General features: G+C 35.3%; 1 protein-coding gene and 1 long non-coding RNA gene across 2 annotated transcripts; both read right to left on the bottom strand.

The window, feature by feature from the left end:
• Nucleotides 1–18,160: 18,160 nt before the first annotated feature.
• On the bottom strand, nt 18,161–20,603 carry LOC145015947 (uncharacterized). Its single transcript, XR_013666096.1, has 4 exons — nt 20,409–20,603; nt 20,227–20,292; nt 20,079–20,137; nt 18,161–18,755 (listed from the first exon to the last, which is right to left on the bottom strand). It is a non-coding gene; the product is annotated as an uncharacterized LOC145015947 (long non-coding RNA).
• Nucleotides 20,604–20,623: 20 nt separating this feature from the next.
• On the bottom strand, nt 20,624–21,744 carry LOC145015946 (SMR domain-containing protein At5g58720-like). The gene is made up of 5 exons (XM_078974413.1): nt 21,665–21,744; nt 21,458–21,582; nt 21,246–21,352; nt 21,102–21,172; nt 20,624–21,033 (listed from the first exon to the last, which is right to left on the bottom strand). Exons 1-5 carry the CDS (start codon nt 21,725–21,727, stop codon nt 20,893–20,895), a joined length of 507 nt encoding a protein of 168 aa, XP_078830539.1. The 5' UTR covers nt 21,728–21,744; the 3' UTR covers nt 20,624–20,892.
• Nucleotides 21,745–25,337: the final 3,593 nt, after the last annotated feature.

The raw sequence follows: 25,337 nt of genomic DNA, 5'->3' as shown, positions 1-25,337 counted from the left end.
GCGTGTCCTTAGATAAGGGATCATATATTCCTCCATTCTAGATATCGTATGAGATATGATTTCAAATCATTCTCTTTGTACTCTATCTCGATTTCTGATTTATGACGACAGACTAACTAAACAAATCAAATTATCCCTAGCCCGGCCGAGCATTTACGTATGTCATCACTAAACCATCGAGGGGCCCTAAGATATCGCTTTTATCCTTCTATGGATAAAAGGAACGGATAAACTTTGATACAATGCTTGCTTGCACTCACTCACCGAATTACACACAACAATATGTTTTATAACACCAAGTTACTGGTGTGTTTACATATTATCAATGTGCAACCGATTCGCAAGATACAACTCACACATCTCGGTTTCAAGAATATAAGATGTTATCGTCTCACCAATCACTCGTGATACAATTCATGGAGTGATCCAAGTGAGCGTGGGTTTAATCCAATGCTCAAATCATATTCATAAGCACTCATGAACGTTGCAGCAAACATTTGCTTATGTCTAATACTCTTTTAGACAATCCACACACCAATTCACAACAGTCTTCATTCATACCTACTTCCAACATATGAACGACTGTGGCCCGTTTGAATAATTCGATTATTCTTAATAAACTCAATTATTCTGGAAGTCAAAACATGCAAGGTGAAACACAAGAATAATACTAATCCCATATGGCCTCAAACCTTTGAGTATAAACAAAACACGTTTTATTTATCACCATATCGATTACTCATTATTATTTGTCGTTTCGGGTAATCAGCTTCGCATTTGAATTACAACACTTGTCCCATGCTCCTAGCATGCACACAATGTTTACCTATGGTTCTTACTTTTGTGAAATAGACAAATTGAACACATTTCCAATCATTCTCATTTTACAACTCCAAATCCATTTTCTTAAGTGTAAGAATATCAAATTGTTGTTACTTATAGAATATACTAGATTCTAACACTTTATGCAACGATCCTTTTGTAATGTCACTGCACCAAAGTCTCAAAGACTATTGCCAATGATATTACAAATTCCTCTATCGGAGATTGTTACAAGACAATTCCTTAGATATGATGTCTCTCACTCAAAGTACATTCCTTTGAACATCCTTTTGCATAAAAGTTTCTAATCATAGATTTTCAATATTTACTTCCCAACATGGACACACTTCCATATTTTCCATATGACAACTCATTCTTAATAGAATCTTATCTATTCGTAATGATGTCGATATTGTCCATCCAATATGGAAACACTTCCATAATTTCCAATACTATACTTCCAACTACTCACAAGCGACCAATCCTCGTCGAACTTTGGATTGTCCTTTGATAGTTGTTTAATTATTTTAGTCAAAACCAATTCTAGTCCCTTTTCCCTCTAAATGCACTATACATTTGGAAAATTTTAGAATGGTCGAACATTAAAGCATTTGCATTCGATCCTATACCCGAAGCGTATGGGACACGACGCATAATGTTTTATTTGCTATGTTCTCAAAATTCGAATTGCGAAGAGGAATACCGTAATCACAATCGAAATTTTAAAAAACACACTATGTACCTTTGACTAAATTTATCAACATTTCGCAACCTAATCCTTTAGATTTGAAATGAAGCATAATATTCTCTCCCTTAATTATAGCAAAACAACCTTTCAACTCTTACAATTTCGCAAAGTATGACTCTTGTTTTCTATAATTAATATTGCCAACTACGCAATACGTGCCTTAATAATCAAACAATCATAACATTTATGCTCCCACTATCATGATGATTATTATAAAACATAACACTTATGCTCCCACTAGCTTCGACATGTATTCATAAACATCTTAACTTCCAGAAAGACAATACTTATTGAATTTCTTAAGTTCATGTTTTTAATACTTAGTGCTTTGATAATCTTTTATCAAGGCTTCTTGAACTTATACACTTTTGCCTTAGATAGTTCATATGTGTGTCTTAAGACTAATTGCCAAACCTCACAATTCAAATTATGGAAAGGGATGCCGTAACCATGATCGAATTTGAGAATGCAATTTTATAATCACTATCTTTTAAAATCTTTCTTAGTGAAAGCATTTTCTCATAATCATTTTCATGAAGGAGGAAATCTTATGACACTTAGATTTAAACGTTGTATGTGTTCCTATCCATGCGAATTTGTTAAAAACCAAAGTTTACGACAAATTCAAACTCATATGGATCGAACTTTCCTAATCTTGATTTCTTGCCTTATGGTAGCACAGCTGCCCACCACGTCTTCCAAATAGTTAAGCATCTTACCTTTTTCCTATCAATGTACCTTTCATTGATCAAGGTCCTTGCCTTTTACGCATTCAAATGAGAACTCATAGGACTCACATGCATAATTAACTCGATTGGATTGGCACAGAAACAAAATAATGTCTTCACGATAGGTTGTAAACCTCAACTCGTGTGCTAGTGATGATCGATAAGGTTTATTTGATTTGTTCTTGAAACTTTTCGAGACCATTAAGACTCCCACTGACTCCTTGACATATAAGATTCTTTTGTCAATAAACATTTCTTGACAAACAAATATTCAAGAGTTAGTGTAGTTTTTATCAAAACACTTCACAAATTGGTCCTATTTGGTCTCTGTCTTATCCACGACATCACAACTTTCCACATTTGATGAATGTTATAAACCTTTAATACTTTTCACTCATTGTCACAATCTTAACTTTAAGACTTGTTATTGGAACGAAGTATGATTGACTTCTTGATTTGACCGTTTCTTCAATCTTTGATTCCTCTTCTTGGACATACAATTGTACCAAGACTCACTTAGAGGATCAATTGAGATATGGTTCTTAATCATTAAGACCTATCATAAAGCATAAAAGCCACTCTACCTTCTTCTTAGAATGGAGAAACTCTTATCTTTCTGCCTATTTGATTCTTCTTATTCGTTTTGCTATTGATCTAAACCCTTTAATCAATTCAAAATTACACTTAATCTTGTAAGTATAATCATATTTACTAAACCTTTAGTAAATGATGACGAATATCTTTGTTACTCTTATGGTGAACTGTCACACCCCCAAACCAAGGATGGCGGAAACGTCTGGGGGTGGAGGACTTCATGTACAGTATCACAACAACGTGTATAATAGTGCTCAAAGTAAAAACAACCACCATATATATAATTGCAAAAGTTACACCAAAGTATATGTTTATATGTTTCAAAAGCAATTACATTATGATGACAAAATAAATTGTTGACGGTTTAACGTCCCATCCTCAAAGCGATGAAGTTTTCCTGTTTCACTGATTTCCTGAGAATACAAGTAGTTTTAAAGAGTGTCAACACAAAGGTTGGTGAGTTCATAAGAGTTTTGTTTGAAGTAGAAACCGTTTTTCCTTGTAAAATCGATATAGTTTGATTTCCAGAAAATCCAATATTTTCTTAGTTAAGTATGAATAGAAATAATCCTACATGATGCATTAATGAACCCTAGAGTAATCCGTAGAGTTCCTCTATAATCGTCCAACATATAAAAGTTATATAAGGTTTAACTTAGATAAAACGTTGAATATAGTGGGTCTGCCCCAGGTCCACAACCCAACGAGGAACAGGAGATGAGGCGGGCACCACCAATTCTAGGCCAATCAAGACTAAATTCTTATATGACTCAAACATATACGCTCAGCGACTATAGTTGAAGTCTAACAATTCTAGAGGAAATATAGTTTTAATATCATAATAACTTTGTATAGAGACCCGACACTTTGTATTTGTACCCATAGAGATAAAAGGTGATTTTAAATCGACATAAAACTCATTTAGGTTTTAAAAATAAAATCCCGTAAACTTATGGATTGTTCCCTATGTGAGCCGTTATAATCATACTATGACTATGTGAACCTGCCACGACGTTCTCAGTGTCGCGAAAAATAAAATGACATTTGTCACCCGTAGACCTGCAGGTCCAACTGTAGCTAGCAGCAAGGTGTGGGGTGTCAATCCCAATATAGATCTATATACAAGTATCACGTTCTCCCTCAAGGAGATTCTGATTATAACTACCAGGAATTATATCCCGCACTCGGACGTACGGGGAGAGAGAGAGAGAGAGAAAGAAAAATAGAGAAACTCACAATATGGGATAACAAGTTTACGTGAAATGTGTGTGAATATAAATATTTCTTGTATGAATGTACCCTTCTTGTACGAGTGCGTAGAGTGATGTATCATAAACTATACCTATTATAGTTTATCTAAAATGTATGTAATATGTATGAATTCTTTTATGGAAATGTATTAGTGTTGTGAATTTTATCAAACTATACTTTTTATAGTTTAATAATACGTGTTCCAAAATGAATGAATAATATTTACTATGAATGTCTTAGTTTCAGTTCATAATGATAAACTAACAAGGAAACACATTCAAATACTAAAACTTATGATTATACACTTTGCTCAACATAATACAAAGTGTTATGATATTTACATGCTGTTGGTAAAATTTAGCAATTCTGCCCTGTTTTGGAAAAATCATAGAAAAATCATACGAAGTCGAAAACTAGATCCGTAAATTCTGAGAGTTCACAAAATGTGTCTAGTTTGCTCATAATTTTTATCACAATTTATAATGACCTCTAACTTGGGTGAAAAAGTCCATAATCACAGACTGGTCCGGATTGTTGTTTGAAGTGATAGGTAGTTTTGTAAAAATCGCCATAAATTGTAGAAAAATCGTATGGAGATGTGCAAGTAGCCATTTTAAAGCTAAAAACTTGAACTATTTGCACCTTGTACAGTTTTGAAAACAAAAATATTTAAGATGCCCAAAACAGTCCGTGAATGGAGTTGAACTTTTCTGATGAAGGCTGTTAGAGAAATTTAGTTATGTTCTTAGTGTTTTAACTTGTATTCCCCCCCTGAAAACTTGAGAAAACATGAAAATGTAGGGGTATGAACTCACCTTAAGTGATTCCAGTAGGTAAGTGTTGAAGAAGGAAAGTGTTCAACCCAAGAACACTTGAAGAATCACTTGAAGATTCGAAGATCTAACACAATTATGAGAGAGTTTGTCTAAGATATCCATGATTTGAGTGGAAATAAATGAGATAATCATAAAGAGAATGGATTATGCTTACCAAATGTGGAGGAAAAACTCAAGATCAGCCCTTGAATCTCGAATTTCTAGAGAGAGAAAGTGAGAGAGGAAAGAGTTTGATCTTCTTGTGAAATGAGAGCAAATGAGAGAAGTGAGGAGAGAGGATGAATAATCAGCCCTCAAAAACGTGGGGAGGAGGGATAATTGAGTGGAAAAGACATTGATGTGACCTAGGTAAGGTGGAGAGGTGTGGTTAGTCAAAGAGTGGGTGTGGGGTGGTTGCTTGTGGCTTTGGATAAGGCAAAGTCAACACTCCACCTTTAATAATTCATCCATTTGATTTTTATTATTTAAATAATGATTTTCATCAAAATATGTTTAAATTATGAATATTTAGAGTTTATTATGTTAAAATATAATTTCTGGAGAAAATCCCGCTTTAAAATCATGAAAAACGGGCTTAAAATGTTAAAAATATCAAAAATGGGCTGAAAATGACAAAAATGCGAAGCCTGGCCGAGGTTCGGCCCTCTTATGCTGAACCGAGAGAGAGGGAGGCGGAACCGAGAGAAGAAGAAGAGAGAAGGGAAGGAGCCGAGAGGAGAGGAGAAGGAGGGAAGAAACCGAGAGGTGGGAGGGGACAGAGGGGCGCGCGAGGCAGAGAGTGAGAGGCGGAGCAGAGAGTGAGAGGCGGAGCAGAGAGTGAGCAGAGAGTGAGCAGAGAGGCGGAGGCGGACCGAGAGTGCGGCGCGAACAGAGAGTGGGACGGACCGAGAGGGACCGAGAGGGACCGACCGCTCGGTTGTGAACAGTTCCTTCGGTTCCTGCTTCTTGCTCTCGGTTTCGGTTCCTCCTGGGCGAGTTCGGCCTCTGTTCTCTTAGCCACCAGAGGCTCGGCCTCTGTTCTCTTAGCCACCAGAGGCTCGGCCTCTGTTCTCTTAGCCACCAGAGGCTCGGTCTCTGGTCCTAAGAAGCCTCTCATTCCGGTTTCGGTTCCTAAAGCCTATTTTTCTCGTTTTCGCCCCGTTTTAAGCCGTTTTTGACCCGGTTAAGGGCCGGAATGACCCGAATGATTCCAAAAAGTTACGGGAAACTTTTGAGAGAGATTTGGGAGAGATTTCTCACACTTGGAGAGATTTGGGAGAGATTTGACATTCTTGGAGAGATTTCTCATACAAAGAGATATTTGCGAGAGTTTTCACATACTTGGAGGGATTTGGGAGAGATTTAACATTCTTGGAGAGATTTCTCATATAGAGAGATATTTGAGAGAGATTTCACCTACTTAGAGAGATTTGGGAGAGATTTGACATAGACAGAGATAGAGTGAAAACGATTGAGAGAGGATCCATGTGTGACAATTGTGAGTGTCCGGCATCGCAATGCATGGTTCGTAAACCCTGTTAAGCCTTGTTTAAGGGTCTTACACACTCCCGATGAGTATGCATCATTGTTTTATCAGTTTGGCTCGCCACGTAGTACAGTTTTTAGGTTAAAGAGATCTAGTTGTACGTACTTTTCGATTCATGTTTTCTTATTAGAGTAGCGACTTGTTTAGTAAATACTGAACGTAAGTCCAAGCACACACGGGTTAGTGGAGCTGACCGGTTTGACTTGTTGACTTTATTTGACTTTGAATTGACCAGAATATGACGGTTGTCACATCATCCCCCCGTTAAAGGGAATCTCGTCCCGAAATTTGCACTTCGAATGGGGATCCAGGAATTTAGAGGAAAGATGGGGATGACTTTTCGTAGTACAAGAATTTGATTATGGTGAGGAATAACTCGCCCGGTGTCACATGATTACTACAATGCATGCTTTAATCGATGCTAGATTTATCATATAAAGAAATTCGGGATTTAAATGTCGATGTTAGAAACACGTACTGATATTTGCGGGTGGTTCTAGAGTGGTTTCTCCCTCGGTGATTGCAAACACCCTCCCACCACCACCAGCATCTCTTGTCCTTGGGCATTCCCTTTTAAAGTGTCCTGTTTCTCCACACTCGTAACAGGTTGGGCTTACTCTAGATCCGGGTACCTGGTTGATAGGTCGTGCTGGTGCCTTACAGAAACGAGCAGTGTGCCCCTCTCTATCGCAGTTTTCGCAATGCAACTTTCGGCAAGCCCCAGTGTGATGGAAGTTACACTTGTTGCATTTTGGAAGTGTTCCAGCGTATGGTTTCATGGGAGTTGGTGTGGTGAGGGTTGTGGCAGCATGAACAGCAAGGATCTGTTTCTTCCTAGCGAGGCCTTGGGTTGATTGGTCCTTCTTGTTGTCCCAAAACTTTCTTTCGTTGTTCCCTCCTCTTGCTTGGGTAAGGGTGGTTGTCATAGTGTCATGGTGGGCATGATGGTCAATGAGTTGTTGTGCTAACTCCTTGGCGCTGTCGAAGGTAGTTGGTCTTGAGGCGAGCACGCTATCTTGAATTTCGGGGGACAATCCCCAGAGGTAACGCTCCAACTTTTTGTCTTCTGGGGTGACCATAGCGGGACAAAGGAGTGCTAGATCACAAAATCGGTTGGTGTAAGTTGTAAGGTCGGAGCCTGCCATTCGGAGATTCCATAGTTCTTGCTCCAGCTTTTGCACTTCACCTCTTGGGCAATATTCCTTCAACATCATCTTCTTTAAGTCCTCCCAACTTAACGAGTTAGCCACTGCAAGCGTAAGCGACTTAACTTTGCCGTTCCACCAAGTGAGAGCTCTTCCGATGAAGGTGAATGTCGCGTACTTGACTTTGCTCGCTTCGGGGCAAGCACAAATCTCAAAGATTGCTTCGGTCCTTTCGAACCATTGAATTAGTGCGAGGACACCCCCTCTTCCATCAAAGGAATCGGGTTTGCCATTTGTGAAGTCCTTGTAAGTGCATTCCCTTGTGCGTCCTGCACTATCCCCGTGGTTAGGGTTTGTGGCTCCAGATCCAGCACCACCATTGCTATTTGTGCCAATTTGTGACATTGCAGCTACCACGGCTGCTGTCACTGCAGCTTGGAACATTTCAGGATCAAACTGGGGAGGTGGCGTCGGAGGTGGTGGCGTTGTGCTGCCCGAAGGTCTGGGTCTTTTCCTTGGTGGCATCGTTCTGTCATGAGTTTGCAAAAAGGAAAACTGATCAGATGGTAAGTTCCTACTAGTAAAGACAAGTCAGTTGTTATAGAATTTGATTTTTCCTGCGTTATTCTTCGATTTAAGAATTCCTTATATATAATTCATAAAGGAAGTCCATATTAATAAACTTCACGAGTTAGTGGGTTTTGTGGTCTCTCTTAGATTTTTCGCGAGTGTGCTCAAGGAGATTGGTGCGGATCGTATGTATTCTTGTATTTGCATCAACCTCTGTGATACTATGGAGAGTTGTTCTACCCTGAATCTCGTTTCGGGCAATTCTATAGACTAGGATTGGAAAAAAAAAAAATTATCTGCTGAGTTTCCTTTGTTTATGTTGTAGAAGCTTCGTTCTCTATTAAACGACATATGTTGGTCTTGTTCTTTGCTCCAGGTTTCCAAGCACTCTACCCAAGGAGGCGTCGGGCCTTGAAAGCCGGTCAAGGGTTGGGATTCGGAACAAGAGTCATCGGGGTTAAGTTCTCCACTTCAGGGTCGGGGTCAGAACCATCAGCATAGCCTTCAGCTTGGTGACCATCTACAGGGGTTGGGTAATCATTCTCTGGCTCCTCTCCGAGCCATTTGGTATTATCGTGGTTAGGGTAGTACGGGTCGTCGTGTGGATGGAAATCCAGCCATGATATCTTCGCGAGAAATGGGGATATAAGAAATAATTAAGCAAAAGTACTAATTGGCTAATTATACGATGATCTTTATCAGGTACTTCAACAAATTGTTTAGTGCATACTAATTATATGTATTCGGGACAGGATAGACCTTCGAATAAGCGACCCTAACTCTAAATCCCCAATCCAACGAGAACAGGAAGTAGAGCAAAGATCCACAGATTCTAAGTCTATGACGTCCTGGATACATAAAATTTTAATGTATCCACTAAGCAACTATTGACCTATTGATGAAGATCCATTTAGTTCTCGCAGATGTAATTTTAATAATGCCAAAATACCCTTATGGTATTTCATTGTGGTAGTGTTGGTAAGTTTTTAGACTTGTTGCCACATCACAACCATTCTTGGGCATATGCTAATCACTCCTCGGACCAGCATAGTTGATCAGGCTATGCTATTCCCAAGACTGATCATACATCCTCAGGCTTACCTGTGATATCCAACAATCATTACTTTTGTTTTGTCCTAAAATAATGCTGACCTTAGTATGTATGCATGCATGTATACTTTTAACAAGAGTTATTTATTCTTAAAGGTATAGTGGTTTTGAAATCTTAAAATCAGAGACCTTAGTCCCAATGTATTTATAGCTTGTATATCTTATGTGGTTCGATATACTTAGTTCACTATAAACAATGCTCTGATACCAATCTGTCACACCCCCAAACCAAGGATGGCGGAAACGTCTGGGGGTGGAGGACTTCATGTACAGTATCACAACAACGTGTATAATAGTGCTCAAAGTAAAAACAACCACCATATATATAATTGCAAAAGTTACACCAAAGTATATGTTTATATGTTTCAAAAGCAATTACATTATGATGACAAAATAAATTGTTGACGGTTTAACGTCCCATCCTCAAAGCGATGAAGTTTTCCTGTTTCACTGATTTCCTGAGAATACAAGTAGTTTTAAAGAGTGTCAACACAAAGGTTGGTGAGTTCATAAGAGTTTTGTTTGAAGTAGAAACCGTTTTTCCTTGTAAAATCGATATAGTTTGATTTCCAGAAAATCCAATATTTTCTTAGTTAAGTATGAATAGAAATAATCCTACATGATGCATTAATGAACCCTAGAGTAATCCGTAGAGTTCCTCTATAATCGTCCGACATATAAAAGTTATATAAGGTTTAACTTAGATAAAACGTTGAATATAGTGGGTCTGCCCCAGGTCCACAACCCAACGAGGAACAGGAGATGAGGCGGGCACCACCAATTCTAGGCCAATCAAGACTAAATTCTTATATGACTCAAACATATACGCTCAGCGACTATAGTTGAAGTCTAACAATTCTAGAGGAAATATAGTTTTAATATCATAATAACTTTGTATAGAGACCCGACACTTTGTATTTGTACCCATAGAGATAAAAGGTGATTTTAAATCGACATAAAACTCATTTAGGTTTTAAAAATAAAATCCCGTAAACTTATGGATTGTTCCCTATGTGAGCCGTTATAATCATACTATGACTATGTGAACCTGCCACGACGTTCTCAGTGTCGCGAAAAATAAAATGACATTTGTCACCCGTAGACCTGCAGGTCCAACTGTAGCTAGCAGCAAGGTGTGGGGTGTCAATCCCAATATAGATCTATATACAAGTATCACGTTCTCCCTCAAGGAGATTCTGATTATAACTACCAGGAATTATATCCCGCACTCGGACGTACGGGGAGAGAGAGAGAGAGAGAAAGAAAAATAGAGAAACTCACAATATGGGATAACAAGTTTACGTGAAATGTGTGTGAATATAAATATTTCTTGTATGAATGTACCCTTCTTGTACGAGTGCGTAGAGTGATGTATCATAAACTATACCTATTATAGTTTATCTAAAATGTATGTAATATGTATGAATTCTTTTATGGAAATGTATTAGTGTTGTGAATTTTATCAAACTATACTTTTTATAGTTTAATAATACGTGTTCCAAAATGAATGAATAATATTTACTATGAATGTCTTAGTTTCAGTTCATAATGATAAACTAACAAGGAAACACATTCAAATACTAAAACTTATGATTATACACTTTGCTCAACATAATACAAAGTGTTATGATATTTACATGCTGTTGGTAAAATTTAGCAATTCTGCCCTGTTTTGGAAAAATCATAGAAAAATCATACGAAGTCGAAAACTAGATCCGTAAATTCTGAGAGTTCACAAAATGTGTCTAGTTTGCTCATAATTTTTATCACAATTTATAATGACCTCTAACTTGGGTGAAAAAGTCCATAATCACAGACTGGTCCGGATTGTTGTTTGAAGTGATAGGTAGTTTTGTAAAAATCGCCATAAATTGTAGAAAAATCGTATGGAGATGTGCAAGTAGCCATTTTAAAGCTAAAAACTTGAACTATTTGCACCTTGTACAGTTTTGAAAACAAAAATATTTAAGATGCCCAAAACAGTCCGTGAATGGAGTTGAACTTTTCTGATGAAGGCTGTTAGAGAAATTTAGTTATGTTCTTAGTGTTTTAACTTGTATTCCCCCCCTGAAAACTTGAGAAAACATGAAAATGTAGGGGTATGAACTCACCTTAAGTGATTCCAGTAGGTAAGTGTTGAAGAAGGAAAGTGTTCAACCCAAGAACACTTGAAGAATCACTTGAAGATTCGAAGATCTAACACAATTATGAGAGAGTTTGTCTAAGATATCCATGATTTGAGTGGAAATAAATGAGATAATCATAAAGAGAATGGATTATGCTTACCAAATGTGGAGGAAAAACTCAAGATCAGCCCTTGAATCTCGAATTTCTAGAGAGAGAAAGTGAGAGAGGAAAGAGTTTGATCTTCTTGTGAAATGAGAGCAAATGAGAGAAGTGAGGAGAGAGGATGAATAATCAGCCCTCAAAAACGTGGGGAGGAGGGATAATTGAGTGGAAAAGACATTGATGTGACCTAGGTAAGGTGGAGAGGTGTGGTTAGTCAAAGAGTGGGTGTGGGGTGGTTGCTTGTGGCTTTGGATAAGGCAAAGTCAACACTCCACCTTTAATAATTCATCCATTTGATTTTTATTATTTAAATAATGATTTTCATCAAAATATGTTTAAATTATGAATATTTAGAGTTTATTATGTTAAAATATAATTTCTGGAGAAAATCCCGCTTTAAAATCATGAAAAACGGGCTTAAAATGTTAAAAATATCAAAAATGGGCTGAAAATGACAAAAATGCGAAGCCTGGCCGAGGTTCGGCCCTCTTATGCTGAACCGAGAGAGAGGGAGGCGGAACCGAGAGAAGAAGAAGAGAGAAGGGAAGGAGCCGAGAGGAGAGGAGAAGGAGGGAAGAAACCGAGAGGTGGGAGGGGACAGAGGGGCGCGCGAGGCAGAGAGTGAGAGGCGGAGCAGAGAGTGAGAGGCGGAGCAGAGAGTGAGCAGAGAGTGAGCAGAGAGGCGGAGGCGGACCGAGAGTGCGGCGCGAACAGAGAGTGGGACGGACCGAGAGGGACCGAGAGGGACCGACCGCTCGGTTGTGAACAGTTCCTTCGGTTCCTGCTTCTTGCTCTCGGTTTCGGTTCCTCCTGGGCGAGTTCGGCCTCTGTTCTCTTAGCCACCAGAGGCTCGGCCTCTGTTCTCTTAGCCACCAGAGGCTCGGCCTCTGTTCTCTTAGCCACCAGAGGCTCGGTCTCTGGTCCTAAGAAGCCTCTCATTCCGGTTTCGGTTCCTAAAGCCTATTTTTCTCGTTTTCGCCCCGTTTTAAGCCGTTTTTGACCCGGTTAAGGGCCGGAATGACCCGAATGATTCCAAAAAGTTACGGGAAACTTTTGAGAGAGATTTGGGAGAGATTTCTCACACTTGGAGAGATTTGGGAGAGATTTGACATTCTTGGAGAGATTTCTCATACAAAGAGATATTTGCGAGAGTTTTCACATACTTGGAGGGATTTGGGAGAGATTTAACATTCTTGGAGAGATTTCTCATATAGAGAGATATTTGAGAGAGATTTCACCTACTTAGAGAGATTTGGGAGAGATTTGACATAGACAGAGATAGAGTGAAAACGATTGAGAGAGGATCCATGTGTGACAATTGTGAGTGTCCGGCATCGCAATGCATGGTTCGTAAACCCTGTTAAGCCTTGTTTAAGGGTCTTACACACTCCCGATGAGTATGCATCATTGTTTTATCAGTTTGGCTCGCCACGTAGTACAGTTTTTAGGTTAAAGAGATCTAGTTGTACGTACTTTTCGATTCATGTTTTCTTATTAGAGTAGCGACTTGTTTAGTAAATACTGAACGTAAGTCCAAGCACACACGGGTTAATGGAGCTGACCGGTTTGACTTGTTGACTTTATTTGACTTTGAATTGACCAGAATATGACGGTTGTCACATGAACTTGATCAACACACAACTTTGTGTACTAGATCTCCTAGTCCTTCACTTGACACTTTGTCAACGAATTAGTCTAATTACCAAATATGAGATTTCTCATTCATCATGCAACCAAGTTGCATGATTCCAAGTTTCTGTCCAATTGAAACTTGGGCGATGAGAAACTCTCCCTATTTGGTAAACTCTTGACTTTCCATAACACAATAAGAAACACATCCATTATTGCTAATAATTTTAACATCAATTTTTTCATACATGCCATTGTAAGGATAAATAAATAAAATTTAATATCAAAATTTATTTTATTACGGAAAAATTTGTCCTTCACAATGCAACTCATTGAAAAAATTATGCGAATACATCTTTCTTAGCAATCTAATTCTAACCCTAAGTAGTAGCTCAAGAATCTAATCTTCGAGAAACGCAATCGAAATCCATTCCTTCACGGTTAGATTCTGCTCACTTCTTCCCTTAAGCTTCTTTTCTTTTCTTCGATCCTTCTAAACATCAATTGTGATCTTATCACATTATGTATTCAGAATCTAGAATGAAGCTTAAAAGAGTTAGTCAATGGATTTTACCTAAATTAGAGCCATACGTTTCGACTCTCCCATCTCTTAGATCTCTTAGCTAAATAGGGCAGCTTCATCTCCAATGCCCCTTCTCTTGGCAATAAAAGCAAATTGACTCTTTTTGGAACAACACATGGAACTACTTCAGACATCGCCTTTCTCTTATGATCAAACTTTTCGATCATTGCATGTCTTTCATTGCCATTGTCTATATCCATAGAGGTCTCGAAGGCAGATTCACCAATCAACTTTGTTTTTCTATTGCGCCAAACCATTGCTGATTCAGCATCAATAAGCATATAGGTGAGATCTATGGGGTCACGTCGTGGTTCATCATATAGTACTCTCTTACGAACTCACTATATGAGTTGGGAAGTGACTGAAGAACCCAATCAACAGCCATCTCCTCACCGACAACAAATCCTATCATTCTTAGTCTATCAATGTGCGACTTCATCCCTAGGACGTGTGCACACACCGACTTTCCTTCTTTATGTTTACTTGCCAAAAGGGCTTGAGTGATATTGAACTTTTCAATTTTACAATCTTGTGGGTTAGGGAGAATAATTGGAGGAGGAGGAGGAAGTGAAGCATGATTTCTTGTTCCTCGATCGAATCGTGGAATATCATCTTCATGTGGAATGCTTGTTCCACGGGACTTGAGAAGACCATAGTTGTCGAACTTTGACATCGGGAGAAAACGAATTCAAGTTAGTTGATTGATTGAGTCCTTGGTAAATCACCCAAATGAAATTCCAAGGCTAGAACCCAACACAATATTCTACAACTTAGGAGAGGGATGCCGTAACCCAAATTGCAGAACATTTGAAGGTAAGTGAATGACGATTCACTAATTTCCACCATGAAAAACGAAAAAGAAATTTAAGTTTTAAATCTATGAAAACTCCTAGATCCTTTGAGATTCATTGAACATTTCAATGGCATGTTTAAATCTCGATATGCCCCTCTAGTTTGTGACTGGGATGCCGAGGATCACAAAGCGGGTGTGAATAACCATGCAAACTACATGGTGCCCTCACATGTTACAATCACCTATTCGATGTGCCGGTAAACCACACACGCTCCACCGAACTATGACAAACATTGAGTCACCCTTTGCTACCTTTGCTTAGAACCATTTAGTGTGCCGGTAAACCACACACGCTCCACTAACGTCTTCGCAAGGGCACAAAGTGTAATTTCATGGAATTGCATCAATTCACTTTTGCCTAAGTAACTAAGATTGGGAATTTGCGAAACATTTAGTTACTCTGTATTTCATTATACTTATAATGGAAGGTTTCGTCCTATCCTACCCGTTCGGCTAACGACCCTCCACTAGTCAAGAGTGCGGTGGGTAAGAGTGGATACCCATTCAATCGCCATTTTATAGGCAATTTCCTTAAACACCCCTTATAGACCAACTTCGAATGAGGCCTACTAACGGTAAGACTGACTTTTACTCATACATATATATAATGTTATACCTTTAATGTTATATATAGTATAGGGTGTATTTTATACTTTTAAAATACTATATGGTTAACTTTAACAATTACACTTTTAATCCAATTAAATGGTTAACCAAAACTTTTATGGATTTATTAAACCTCTTTTAATTATACTCCTTAACTAATTAATAAAACCATAAGGGTGTGATTTGAACTTTTCAAAACATTACTAGAGTTTTAGAATTTAACATTTCTAATTAAACCTTTAATCAACTTTTAAATTCCAAAACTTGAGGGCAAGTTTTGAAACCTTTTTTCAAAACATTAGGGTTTTAATTATTTAAATTTCAAAACTCCAAGACTTTTGGGTTCAAATTTAAACTATAAAACCTAAAGGGGGAAATATGAAACCTTTCATAACAACAAGGATCAAATAACAAATAATTTTAAATTAACATTTAATCACATAATTATCCATATTTGATTTATTTAATGATTTCTTGCAAAATAATTAATCAATTTAATCAAAATAATCAATCAATTATCATATAAGGAAACAAATATTTTATTAATTGATAATTATCTTTAATTAGATCAAGAATATAGTCATATATATCATAAAATCAGATTTATATTGATCTAACATGATAAGGTAATTATCCATATGCAAAAACAGCAAGAAATCCCGAGATAAGCATTATCTGACGAGTTGACTCGTCGAGTCAGGCATGGACTCGTCGAGTCTGCATGGACTCGGCGAGTTCAGCCATGGACTCGGCGAGTCCAGCCCTCCACAACATCAAAAAATCAAATTTTTCAGTTATGTCAAGCATCAATACAATTGAAACCAATCAAGGCTCTGATACCACTGATGGGTTTTGGTCATAAGACATCCTATGTGCTCATACAAACCCTAATGCTTGGATCTAGGTTTCTCTATTGTACATGCTTTGAATCCAAGACTACAAACCCTAATTCTAGCATACATATAATCATATTAACATTAGAATAAGTTTATAGTGTTACCTTGATTGTTATGTAGCAATAACAATCCCAAATCTCCTTGTATTGACTTTGGAATGCAACTTTATTAAATCAATAAAAAAAAGTTATGCAAATTGGAAAAATAAATAAAAATATATCTTTTGTTGTTTTAATTAAGGAAATAAATATTTTATATGAATACCCACCTGGAAAAACGCATATTATAATTGTCTAATTTAATCGTAACAGCCTACCAATGTACTTTCTTCTTCACTGTTTGATTGTTTTTTTCTGTGTGCTGATTATAATTGTCTAATTTAATGTAAATTTTTTTTTTTTTTTAACTTGCAAGGTACAATGGAACATATTACTCCTATAAAGGAAATTGACTCAATCAAGGACAATGCTATAATCTGTAATTTATCATCTTTTAGTTTAATTTTCTAAATATATGTGTGGTTGTCTATGTGTGTGTGTATCTCTTTAAAAATTCTGCAATTTCATCATTTTATGACCCCCATTTGCGAAGTTGAGTATTTATTTCCAAAAATGCGAAACTCCAGGGACAATATTTGAAAATTTCTGTTTTCTTCCCCAATTCGCATTCTACTGTGAAATACTTCGCATCTTCATTCTTACACCCTTCGCATTAATCACCTTCGCATTTTAACCTAATTAATCAAATGCAAACCACAAAATTTTCATTACAGATGCGAACACAGTTTAGTTCTTGAACTCTAAACTTGCGAAATCAAAAATTCATATGTTGAACCCATATGCGAATATTAACCCAATTGACTTCAAATTGATTCACAGATGCAAACACTCGATTGTTTTACTTTCGCAAAATGAGCATCAACAACTCCACAATCGAGTTTTTAAATTCTTGCAAACAACAATTTCACAGTCCTTGACTTCGCGTTTTTCTTCACGAATCATCCCTCAATCATCAATCCAATTGCGAATCAAAACTCATATGTTCTTGCTTTATCGATTCATCGACTACACTCATACAAATGCGAACAATACTCAATTTCAAAATCGATTGAAACTTATAGCAAAGCTAAATCCAACTTCGCATTCAAAGCACACAAGTGTTATTGATTGCATTCATGAAATACTAACAAGATAATATATTATAATACAAATATACATATTTTAGGTGGTGAAATCGTAACAGCCTAACAATTTGGTATGCAACTTTATTAAATCAATAAAAAAAGTTATGCAAATTGGAAAAATAAATAAAAATATATCTTTTGTTGTTTTAATTAAGGAAATAAATATTTTATATGAATACTCACCTGGAAAAACGCATATTATAATTGTCTAATTTAATCGTAACAGCCTACCAATGTACTTTCTTCTTCACTGTTTGATTGTTTTTTTCTGTGTGCTGATTATAATTGTCTAATTTAATGTAATTTTTTTTTTTTTTTTTTTTTTAACTTGCAAGGTACAATGGAACATATTACTCCTATAAAGGAAATTGACTCAATCAAGGACAATGCTATAATCTGTAATTTATCATCTTTTAGTTTAATTTTCTAAATATATGTGTGGTTGTCTATGTGTGTGTGTATCTCTTTAAAAATTCTGCAATTTCATCATTTTATGACCCCCATTTGCGAAGTTGAGTATTTATTTCCGAAAATGCGAAACTCCAGGGACAATATTTGAAAATTTCTGTTTTCTTCCCCAATTCGCATTCTACTGTGAAATACTTCGCATCTTCATTCTTACACCCTTCGCATCCCTTCGCATTAATCACCTTCGCATTTTAACCTAATTAATCAAATGCAAACCACAAAATTTTCATTACAGATGCGAACACAGTTTAGTTTTTGATATAAGTTGAAACAAAGTTATTTTCTTGCATTTAGCTAAAGTGAAAGTCTGAATGATATGATTCATATTGAAATGAAAGCGCATTGCTATTAAATTATTATCATCAAATTATTATATAATGTAGAAGTTCAAAATGCAGAAATCACAATTAATAGATAAAACTACAAGTTACGTTATTGCTTTTTTGTAAAGTGGACGAAAACTAAAATTGTATTTTTAATAAGCATTCTCATGCCTTTTTAAGAATACATGAAAAAGATAGACTATTGTTTTTACTCTTCAAAGCTAGCCCTTGTTTCATTTTTAACATCTGTCCACAACAAAAGTGCAGCCACACTATGCATCTTCTCATGTCTAATAGGAAGCTCGGACTCTGCATCATGTATGTTTAGCGACAGACTTAAGCTATCATGGATTGCATTATCGTCAAATACTAACCCTTCTTTGGAGACAGTGACAACATTTGGTTGTGTGAATGTTGTACCCCACGGTGAGCAGTAGCAACTCCTTTGGGTAGTTATTTCGGGCACCAAATTTTTATATCTAACAAATTTGTCTACTACCTTGACAAATTGTAACCATCTTCAAAAAGAGAACGGGAGATCAAAAGATAGTTTTCCCTCGTACCAGAGCCACTTTTGATGATGTTGTCTAACCTACCTATAAAAAGCATGACATGTGAAACCATGAGTCCAAAAGCGGGATCTAAAAAAATCATAATGATGTATGATTTACTAATTTAAACTGCCCAATAAGAATTATAAACAACAATAAGTCTTGATTCATGTTTGTTCCAACATTAGACATTTAGACTTTGTGGTCACAGGTTTACCAAATGGACTCCCACTCATTCAATCAGGAAGTTGTAACAGAGCAAACAACAATGTTAGTTATATCAGATTACAACTACAAACAACATAAGAAAATGATAATAAGAATAAAGACCAATGTAATGGTCACAAAACATAACTTATATTTGGTTTCAGTGTCCTACTTTTTATTTATTTCTTTGTTTTTTATAAAAACAAATTTAAAGCATTATTTTATTTCTATGGTTAAAACAAAAATGTACCTGAGTCATTTTACCATTACGTCCTACATTCTTATTAACTTTTATTAGTATTAAAATAATTATATTATTATTAACATGTAGGCTCTACTCTACTCCACAACTCACCCGCCCACCTTGCAGCCATTCCCTTTCACCCCCTCCCTCATCTACAATCTATAAGAACATAAACAATTCATCCTAACCAACAACAACAAACATAATCAGCAGTCCATGTAGGATAACAAGTTTAAAAACTCAGAAATTGAAACTTGCGAATATAATGAAAATGACCTTGTAGAAAAGACGAAAAGAAACTTTCTAATATGAAGTGAAAAGGAATGTACAATAGTTGCAGAAGAAAACCTATCTTTATTCATATTAAATTAAAAAGAGATATTAGGGCAGAGGCTGAATTCAATATTATATTTTTATGAACCCTAAACCACTAACAAACCCGAGTTAGATACTCAGGTCCACTTCTTTCACAATCACCCATTGCTTAAGCGAGCAAAGACAGTAAATTTTAAAGCATAGGAAAATAACTGAAGGTTCTATAAATAACAAAAAAAAAAAAAAAAAAAAAGATTAGACAAAATACACGACTACAACACTTTCCTCACACAAAAGATTAAGATGAAAACATCTTTTAAACCCTAAAAAAAGACATACCAAAGCATTTACAAAGGGTGATGGTGAGTGGTTGTCAAGTAGTTACTTAGAAACATCAATGAGTATAAAAAAGTTCAGATTTGTTGTGTCAAGCTTGGTGATGGAGAGAAACCTAATAGCAATTTCAATAATGACTATTAAACAGAGAGGATTTGAATTTTGAATTTGATTTATGTGAAAAGAGATATGAAGGCTTGAAAATCAAAAAAATAAACTGAAAAGAAGGAGTGCAGAAGAGAGGGAACGAAGCATTCAGGTGTTACCTTGTCATCAGATTGCTCCTCTACAAAGGGGTTCACTTTGGAGCAAGAGTTTATTGATCCTATAAAAAAAAAAATCAATACAAAGTTAAAATGATCACCAACGAAACTCGAACAAAAGGTCTAAAAGAATTATATGAATGTTTCTTACCTTCGAATCGGAATCGAGAGTGAAAATCAGGGCCTGAAATCGGTACTGCTTCTAGAATCGTGGCAACTTATACAAAGCAAAACAAAAATTCAACACAATCCATGGTGAAAATCATTACACTACATAACAAATCTAAACTTTTTAGCAAAATGTCGAAAATAAGAGATATAAATGATGCTTACTTGAAATCGCGGTCTGGATATGAACCAACCAACAGAGGCAATGGAAGTTACCAAGGTTCGACATGCGTGATGATGGCAGGATTGAGTGTCGGTGGTGGTGGAGTGAACGCGGGATCGTAAGGGTGGTGAGAGAAAGAGTTGAAATTCAAGTGAATGATGTCTATCGGTGGCGTTGATGGTGGCAGAGATATAAGGGTAGTGTTTTTTGTCTCGGCTTAAGGTAGAAGCAGGGCGGCAGAGGGGGTTGCGGCCACCGGTGGTGGTAACGGCAACGTCGGGAGGGTGGTAGTAACAGAGGCCTCAAGAGGGTTGTGGTAACGGATAGAAGAGATGTTGCTGGTGTGATGGTAGTTTGGAAGAAGGAGGAGTGAGCATCAATTCAAGAAATGGTCTTTTTTCAGTGACGACGATTGATTTAGGGTTTTGGTGAATTACTATCAATCTAGGAAAAACAGAGAAAAGAAATTCAGTAGCATATTTGTTATCAAAATTCAATCACATCTGTACAGTCGGAAATGTCCAATGCAAAATTGAAATCTCTCGCTTCAGAAGGAAGTGTGATAACAAAGGTGCCTTTATTTAATTCTTTAGGCTCAATTCCATATCGTTTTAGTAAACCAATGACCTACAAAACAAAAGCAAATCTTTTATTCTAAGTATTGAAAAATAAAATTGAATAAAAAATACTTGTACCATTGGTTTCAAAACCGGTTTCGTTTCTCGATCTTCAGCATGTCCCGTTATCACAACAATTTCCTTTCCAGCTGTTGTAAAGAATAAAAAATTAAACAAAAAGACATGAAAAGATATTAAATAAACTAATATTAATGATCATACTACGTAAATTGTTGAACAGCCACAAGTGAAGCTTCAAAAACCACATTGCCTCATATCTAAATTGTCCATGAAGATCAATCGTGATTTTGTTGGTAATTTCCATATTCCTGAATTGAAGGATTCATTAAAGAGGTCATTAAATTAGAAACATAGATTTAAAAAATAAAAAATAAAAATAAAAATAAAAAACCAGAAACATAATTTATAAAAACCTGTATAGTAGTAGCTTGAAGTAATTTTTCTCATCTTCGACCTCGATCTCCTTTCTTAAGTTCTCTGCTTCATCCATCTTTTGATTTCCAAGAAATAAACTTCCTTCGTTGTAATATTTAGAGGCCTGCATTAAGAGAAGATAGAAAAAAGGTGTACATAAAAAGGAGACAGAAAAAACTGAATATCGCTAGGATCAAAATTATTACCTCTTCGACCAAAGAATTGGCACGACGTTCAATTTGTTCTAAATCTTGAATAAGATCTCTCATTTCTAAATTTCTTCTGATATCTACAATAAAAATAATAGTTTTATTGATTCTTTCTATTAGGGATGAGAATTTGACCCGAAATCCTAAACCGAACCGAATTAGGCCCGAATAAGCAATTCGATTTGGTTTGTGGGTATCTATATTATGTTTATTCGGTCCACGTTATCCAAATAACACCTTATTTGGTTCTAAATACCCCAACCCAAATAAGAGCTTATTGGATTTTACATCCCTACTTTCTATTTTACAATAAACAACAAAAACAATGTCAAGGATCCTAACCTAGTGGGTTGACACCCACGTAAAGTTGGCCACATCGCAGTAATACCTCTAAAACCGATTCCCAACTATTTGTCTGATCATCAACCCAGTCCATCTCATTATCAAAGTTGTAGTCTTTATATTTCAAGAAAAATGTGATTTCAAAAACGCCCGGTTTTTCTTCGATTTTGACATCTTTTGCAAATAAGTAATCACCGATCTGCAAAAAAAAACATAGATAGTTAATTAATATATAATAATACTGTAAAATAAACAAAACAAAATTGTACCCCTTTATGGTTTGTAGTCCCCGAAATTATAGTTATTCTACGCAAGGCTGTTTATAAAAATAAAAACTTACATATTAGTAAAGATATAACAAGGTATCTAATAATAAACTAATGTATTACTTCTCATGTTAAATGCAATCCATAGATGAATATCTATAAGACAAATTGCATTATGTGTTGACTGGTCACTCAAATTGATTTTGATTGGGTTCTGACGATCTCTATGCCTGAAATATAAACATCATAGTTGTTAATAACTTTATTTTTTTGTATAACTAATTGGGAGACCCATGCATTACATTGGTTAATTTAAAAGAAAAAAATTAAATATAAAAAGTCAATATTTGAGAACTTTGAATTTATAAGAAAATAAGAAAAAAAATGAATTATTATAACTGAAATGTTTTTTATTTTTTAAATTTAAACAAATAATTTAAATAAATAAACATAAAAAACTACAGAGCTTTAATTTGAGAATTTTAAAATTTAAAGGTAAGTTTATTAATAAAATTGATATCAATTTATTACTATAATTATTGCAATTATTACATTAAAATATTATGTGAAATTTAATAAAATAGAAAAGCTCATAAAATGACATGTGGAAAAAAAAATTAATTTAAAATAACCACAAAATAACATTTGGCAAATTGAATGAGAATGTGACATGTGACGAAAAAAAACATCCTTTTTTAGAGTAGATTAAAAATAAACTTAAAACTAACCTTAATTCAATCAATTTAAAACTCTCCAGTTTTTTGTTCCTTGCTAGATCCCTTTCTAGAGCTGGTCTCAATATCTCTTCCTACAAACAAACGTCATTTAAAAGTTAAAACTATCCACTTTTTGTTAAAAAAAAAATGCAATTTTTAACAAAAGAACTTTACTTTTCATAAAAAAAAAAAAAAAAAAAAAAAAAAAAAAAAAAAAAAAAAAAAAAAAACCTACATGTTTAAATAAAAATAACAATATTAATAAAAAACTGCATTTTAATAGCTTTTATTTGTAAAAAAACAACAAAACAGCACCATTTATAACGTTAATGTTAGTGCATTCCCTGTACTTTAGAGTCAACAATAATGCTTACACCTTTTACTTTTGGTGTTACAGTGGGTTTTGAGCTATTTTCTGTAATGGTGATTATGTTCACCATACAATGAGGTAAATCTTTTCAATTTATGGCTCTTTAGATTGTCTTGCATATTCTTCTTAGGCAGGTTAGGGATTTATGGACATTGATCAGGTAGTGGAGGTCCTAGACACTAAAAAGAAATTCATATTAGCATTTATTCATGACAGAAAATACCTCTATAAACCAAATTGATCGACCCCATATGATAACTAATGATTGTATTAACGGAAATGAGAGAAATGAGCCACATAAAAATGGAAAATCCTTCAACTTCCATGGGAAGCGGATATTATTTGTTCATTATGATATTTTATTTCTTATGTTTATAGATGGAAATTGAAAACTAACAATTATTTAGCTATTATTTTATTTTGTTCTAGATGAAGCCTTTAGATATATGGTGCAATCCCCATTGTTAGAAAGACAAGACAAGACGGGGTACAAAATGAAAGGTGAACTTTTACTCTATCTTTTTATTATATAAAATTCCTCTTCAAATTGATATTAAATAATAATATGGAAATTAGATCTTAGAATCTGATTTATCAATTATGGTGTTTTCAATGTTAATGATGATTCCATTGATCCATTCCTATACACCTCAAAAATGGAATTATCTTTGCGACACCGGATAAACAGGTAAATCTCTCTGTTAAGTCAAGCCAGGGCTTATATTTAAGAAAATGAGAACACGATTAGGGAAAAAGAAGGAAAAATAATTGAGGAAAGTTTTTTTGTAAAAAGTCAAGGAATTTGGTTTGAAAGAATCAACCTTCATTGGTGGTGGGATGTAAAGGGACAGAGGCATAGGGAGTGATCAAGTTCCTTTAGCAAACTACTTGCACTTAACAAAATTATTGCACTTCTTGGCCTTTTACAATTTTAGGACATGAACAAGTAGTGCCCATATCTGCATCATTTAATTATTTTATGAAGTTAAAATATTGATATTTATTGTTTTGTGAACAACCATATATTTTCAAGGGTGGAGAGAATGGAACATTAAATTGGCACTTAATAAGTACTAATGATAATCTGACACAATCATATACATTTCTGATAGACCCCTGTTGAATCTATCGTATACTCCCGACATACTAACAAAATTACTTGATAATATTAAGATAATTCCCAGTCATTCGAGAGGAAAGGGGCTCTCCAAAAGAACAAAGTTCTTTACAAATCAATTCTCAGCTACTGACTCTAAAACAAAGGACTATATATACTATTACAAGAGACAAGACAAAAGGGAATCACAGCCAACATACTCAGGTGCTCTTCCCACTAACAAAACAGCCAATAGCAACCATAATACCATAAAAGACCATTCTACCCCTGGCCAAAAAGATAACCGAAATGTGGGGGTTTATCAATTTCCAAGGAGTGTAGGAGACAAACAAAGGATGGAGTGTATGTATACACAATTTTTTTGCTTTAGAATTCTTATTTGACTATCATAATGTGTGATTTTGTTAATATTTGTGCAAGTGTGATAGGAACTTACGGTAAAGAAATAAATTTTTTTTGAAACATAAACTCATCTTTAAGGCAAAAAACGGAAGCAATAAGATTGCACTTCTTTTAGTTCTTAGTTCTACCCACTTTTAGCATTTACTTTATTATTTACACTCAAAATATAAAATGCATATATAAATAAATTTCCTTTATCTATTATTAAAGTTAATATTGGCAATTAATCATATTCCAGAATTGTGTAGATAGCTACTTTTGTTGATGAAATATACCTTTTTGTTTGATTCCCTTTTTAGTGAGCTATGTTTATTTGTTCTATGATCATAGTATAAGTTTGTCCCTTTATGCACATGGGATATATATATATATATATATATATATATATATATATATATATATATTACATTATTCCAAATCTTGAAATTACCACCTGGCTTTCCATAAACATCTTTTC

Source organism: Lactuca saligna, chromosome 9 (assembly GCF_052625555.1).
Source record: "Lactuca saligna cultivar CGN05327 chromosome 9, ASM5262555v1, whole genome shotgun sequence".
In the NCBI taxonomy this organism is placed as follows: Eukaryota; Viridiplantae; Streptophyta; class Magnoliopsida; order Asterales; family Asteraceae; genus Lactuca; species Lactuca saligna.
Note: the sequence above shows the minus strand (reverse complement) of the source record. Positions and strands in the feature narration are given on the sequence as shown.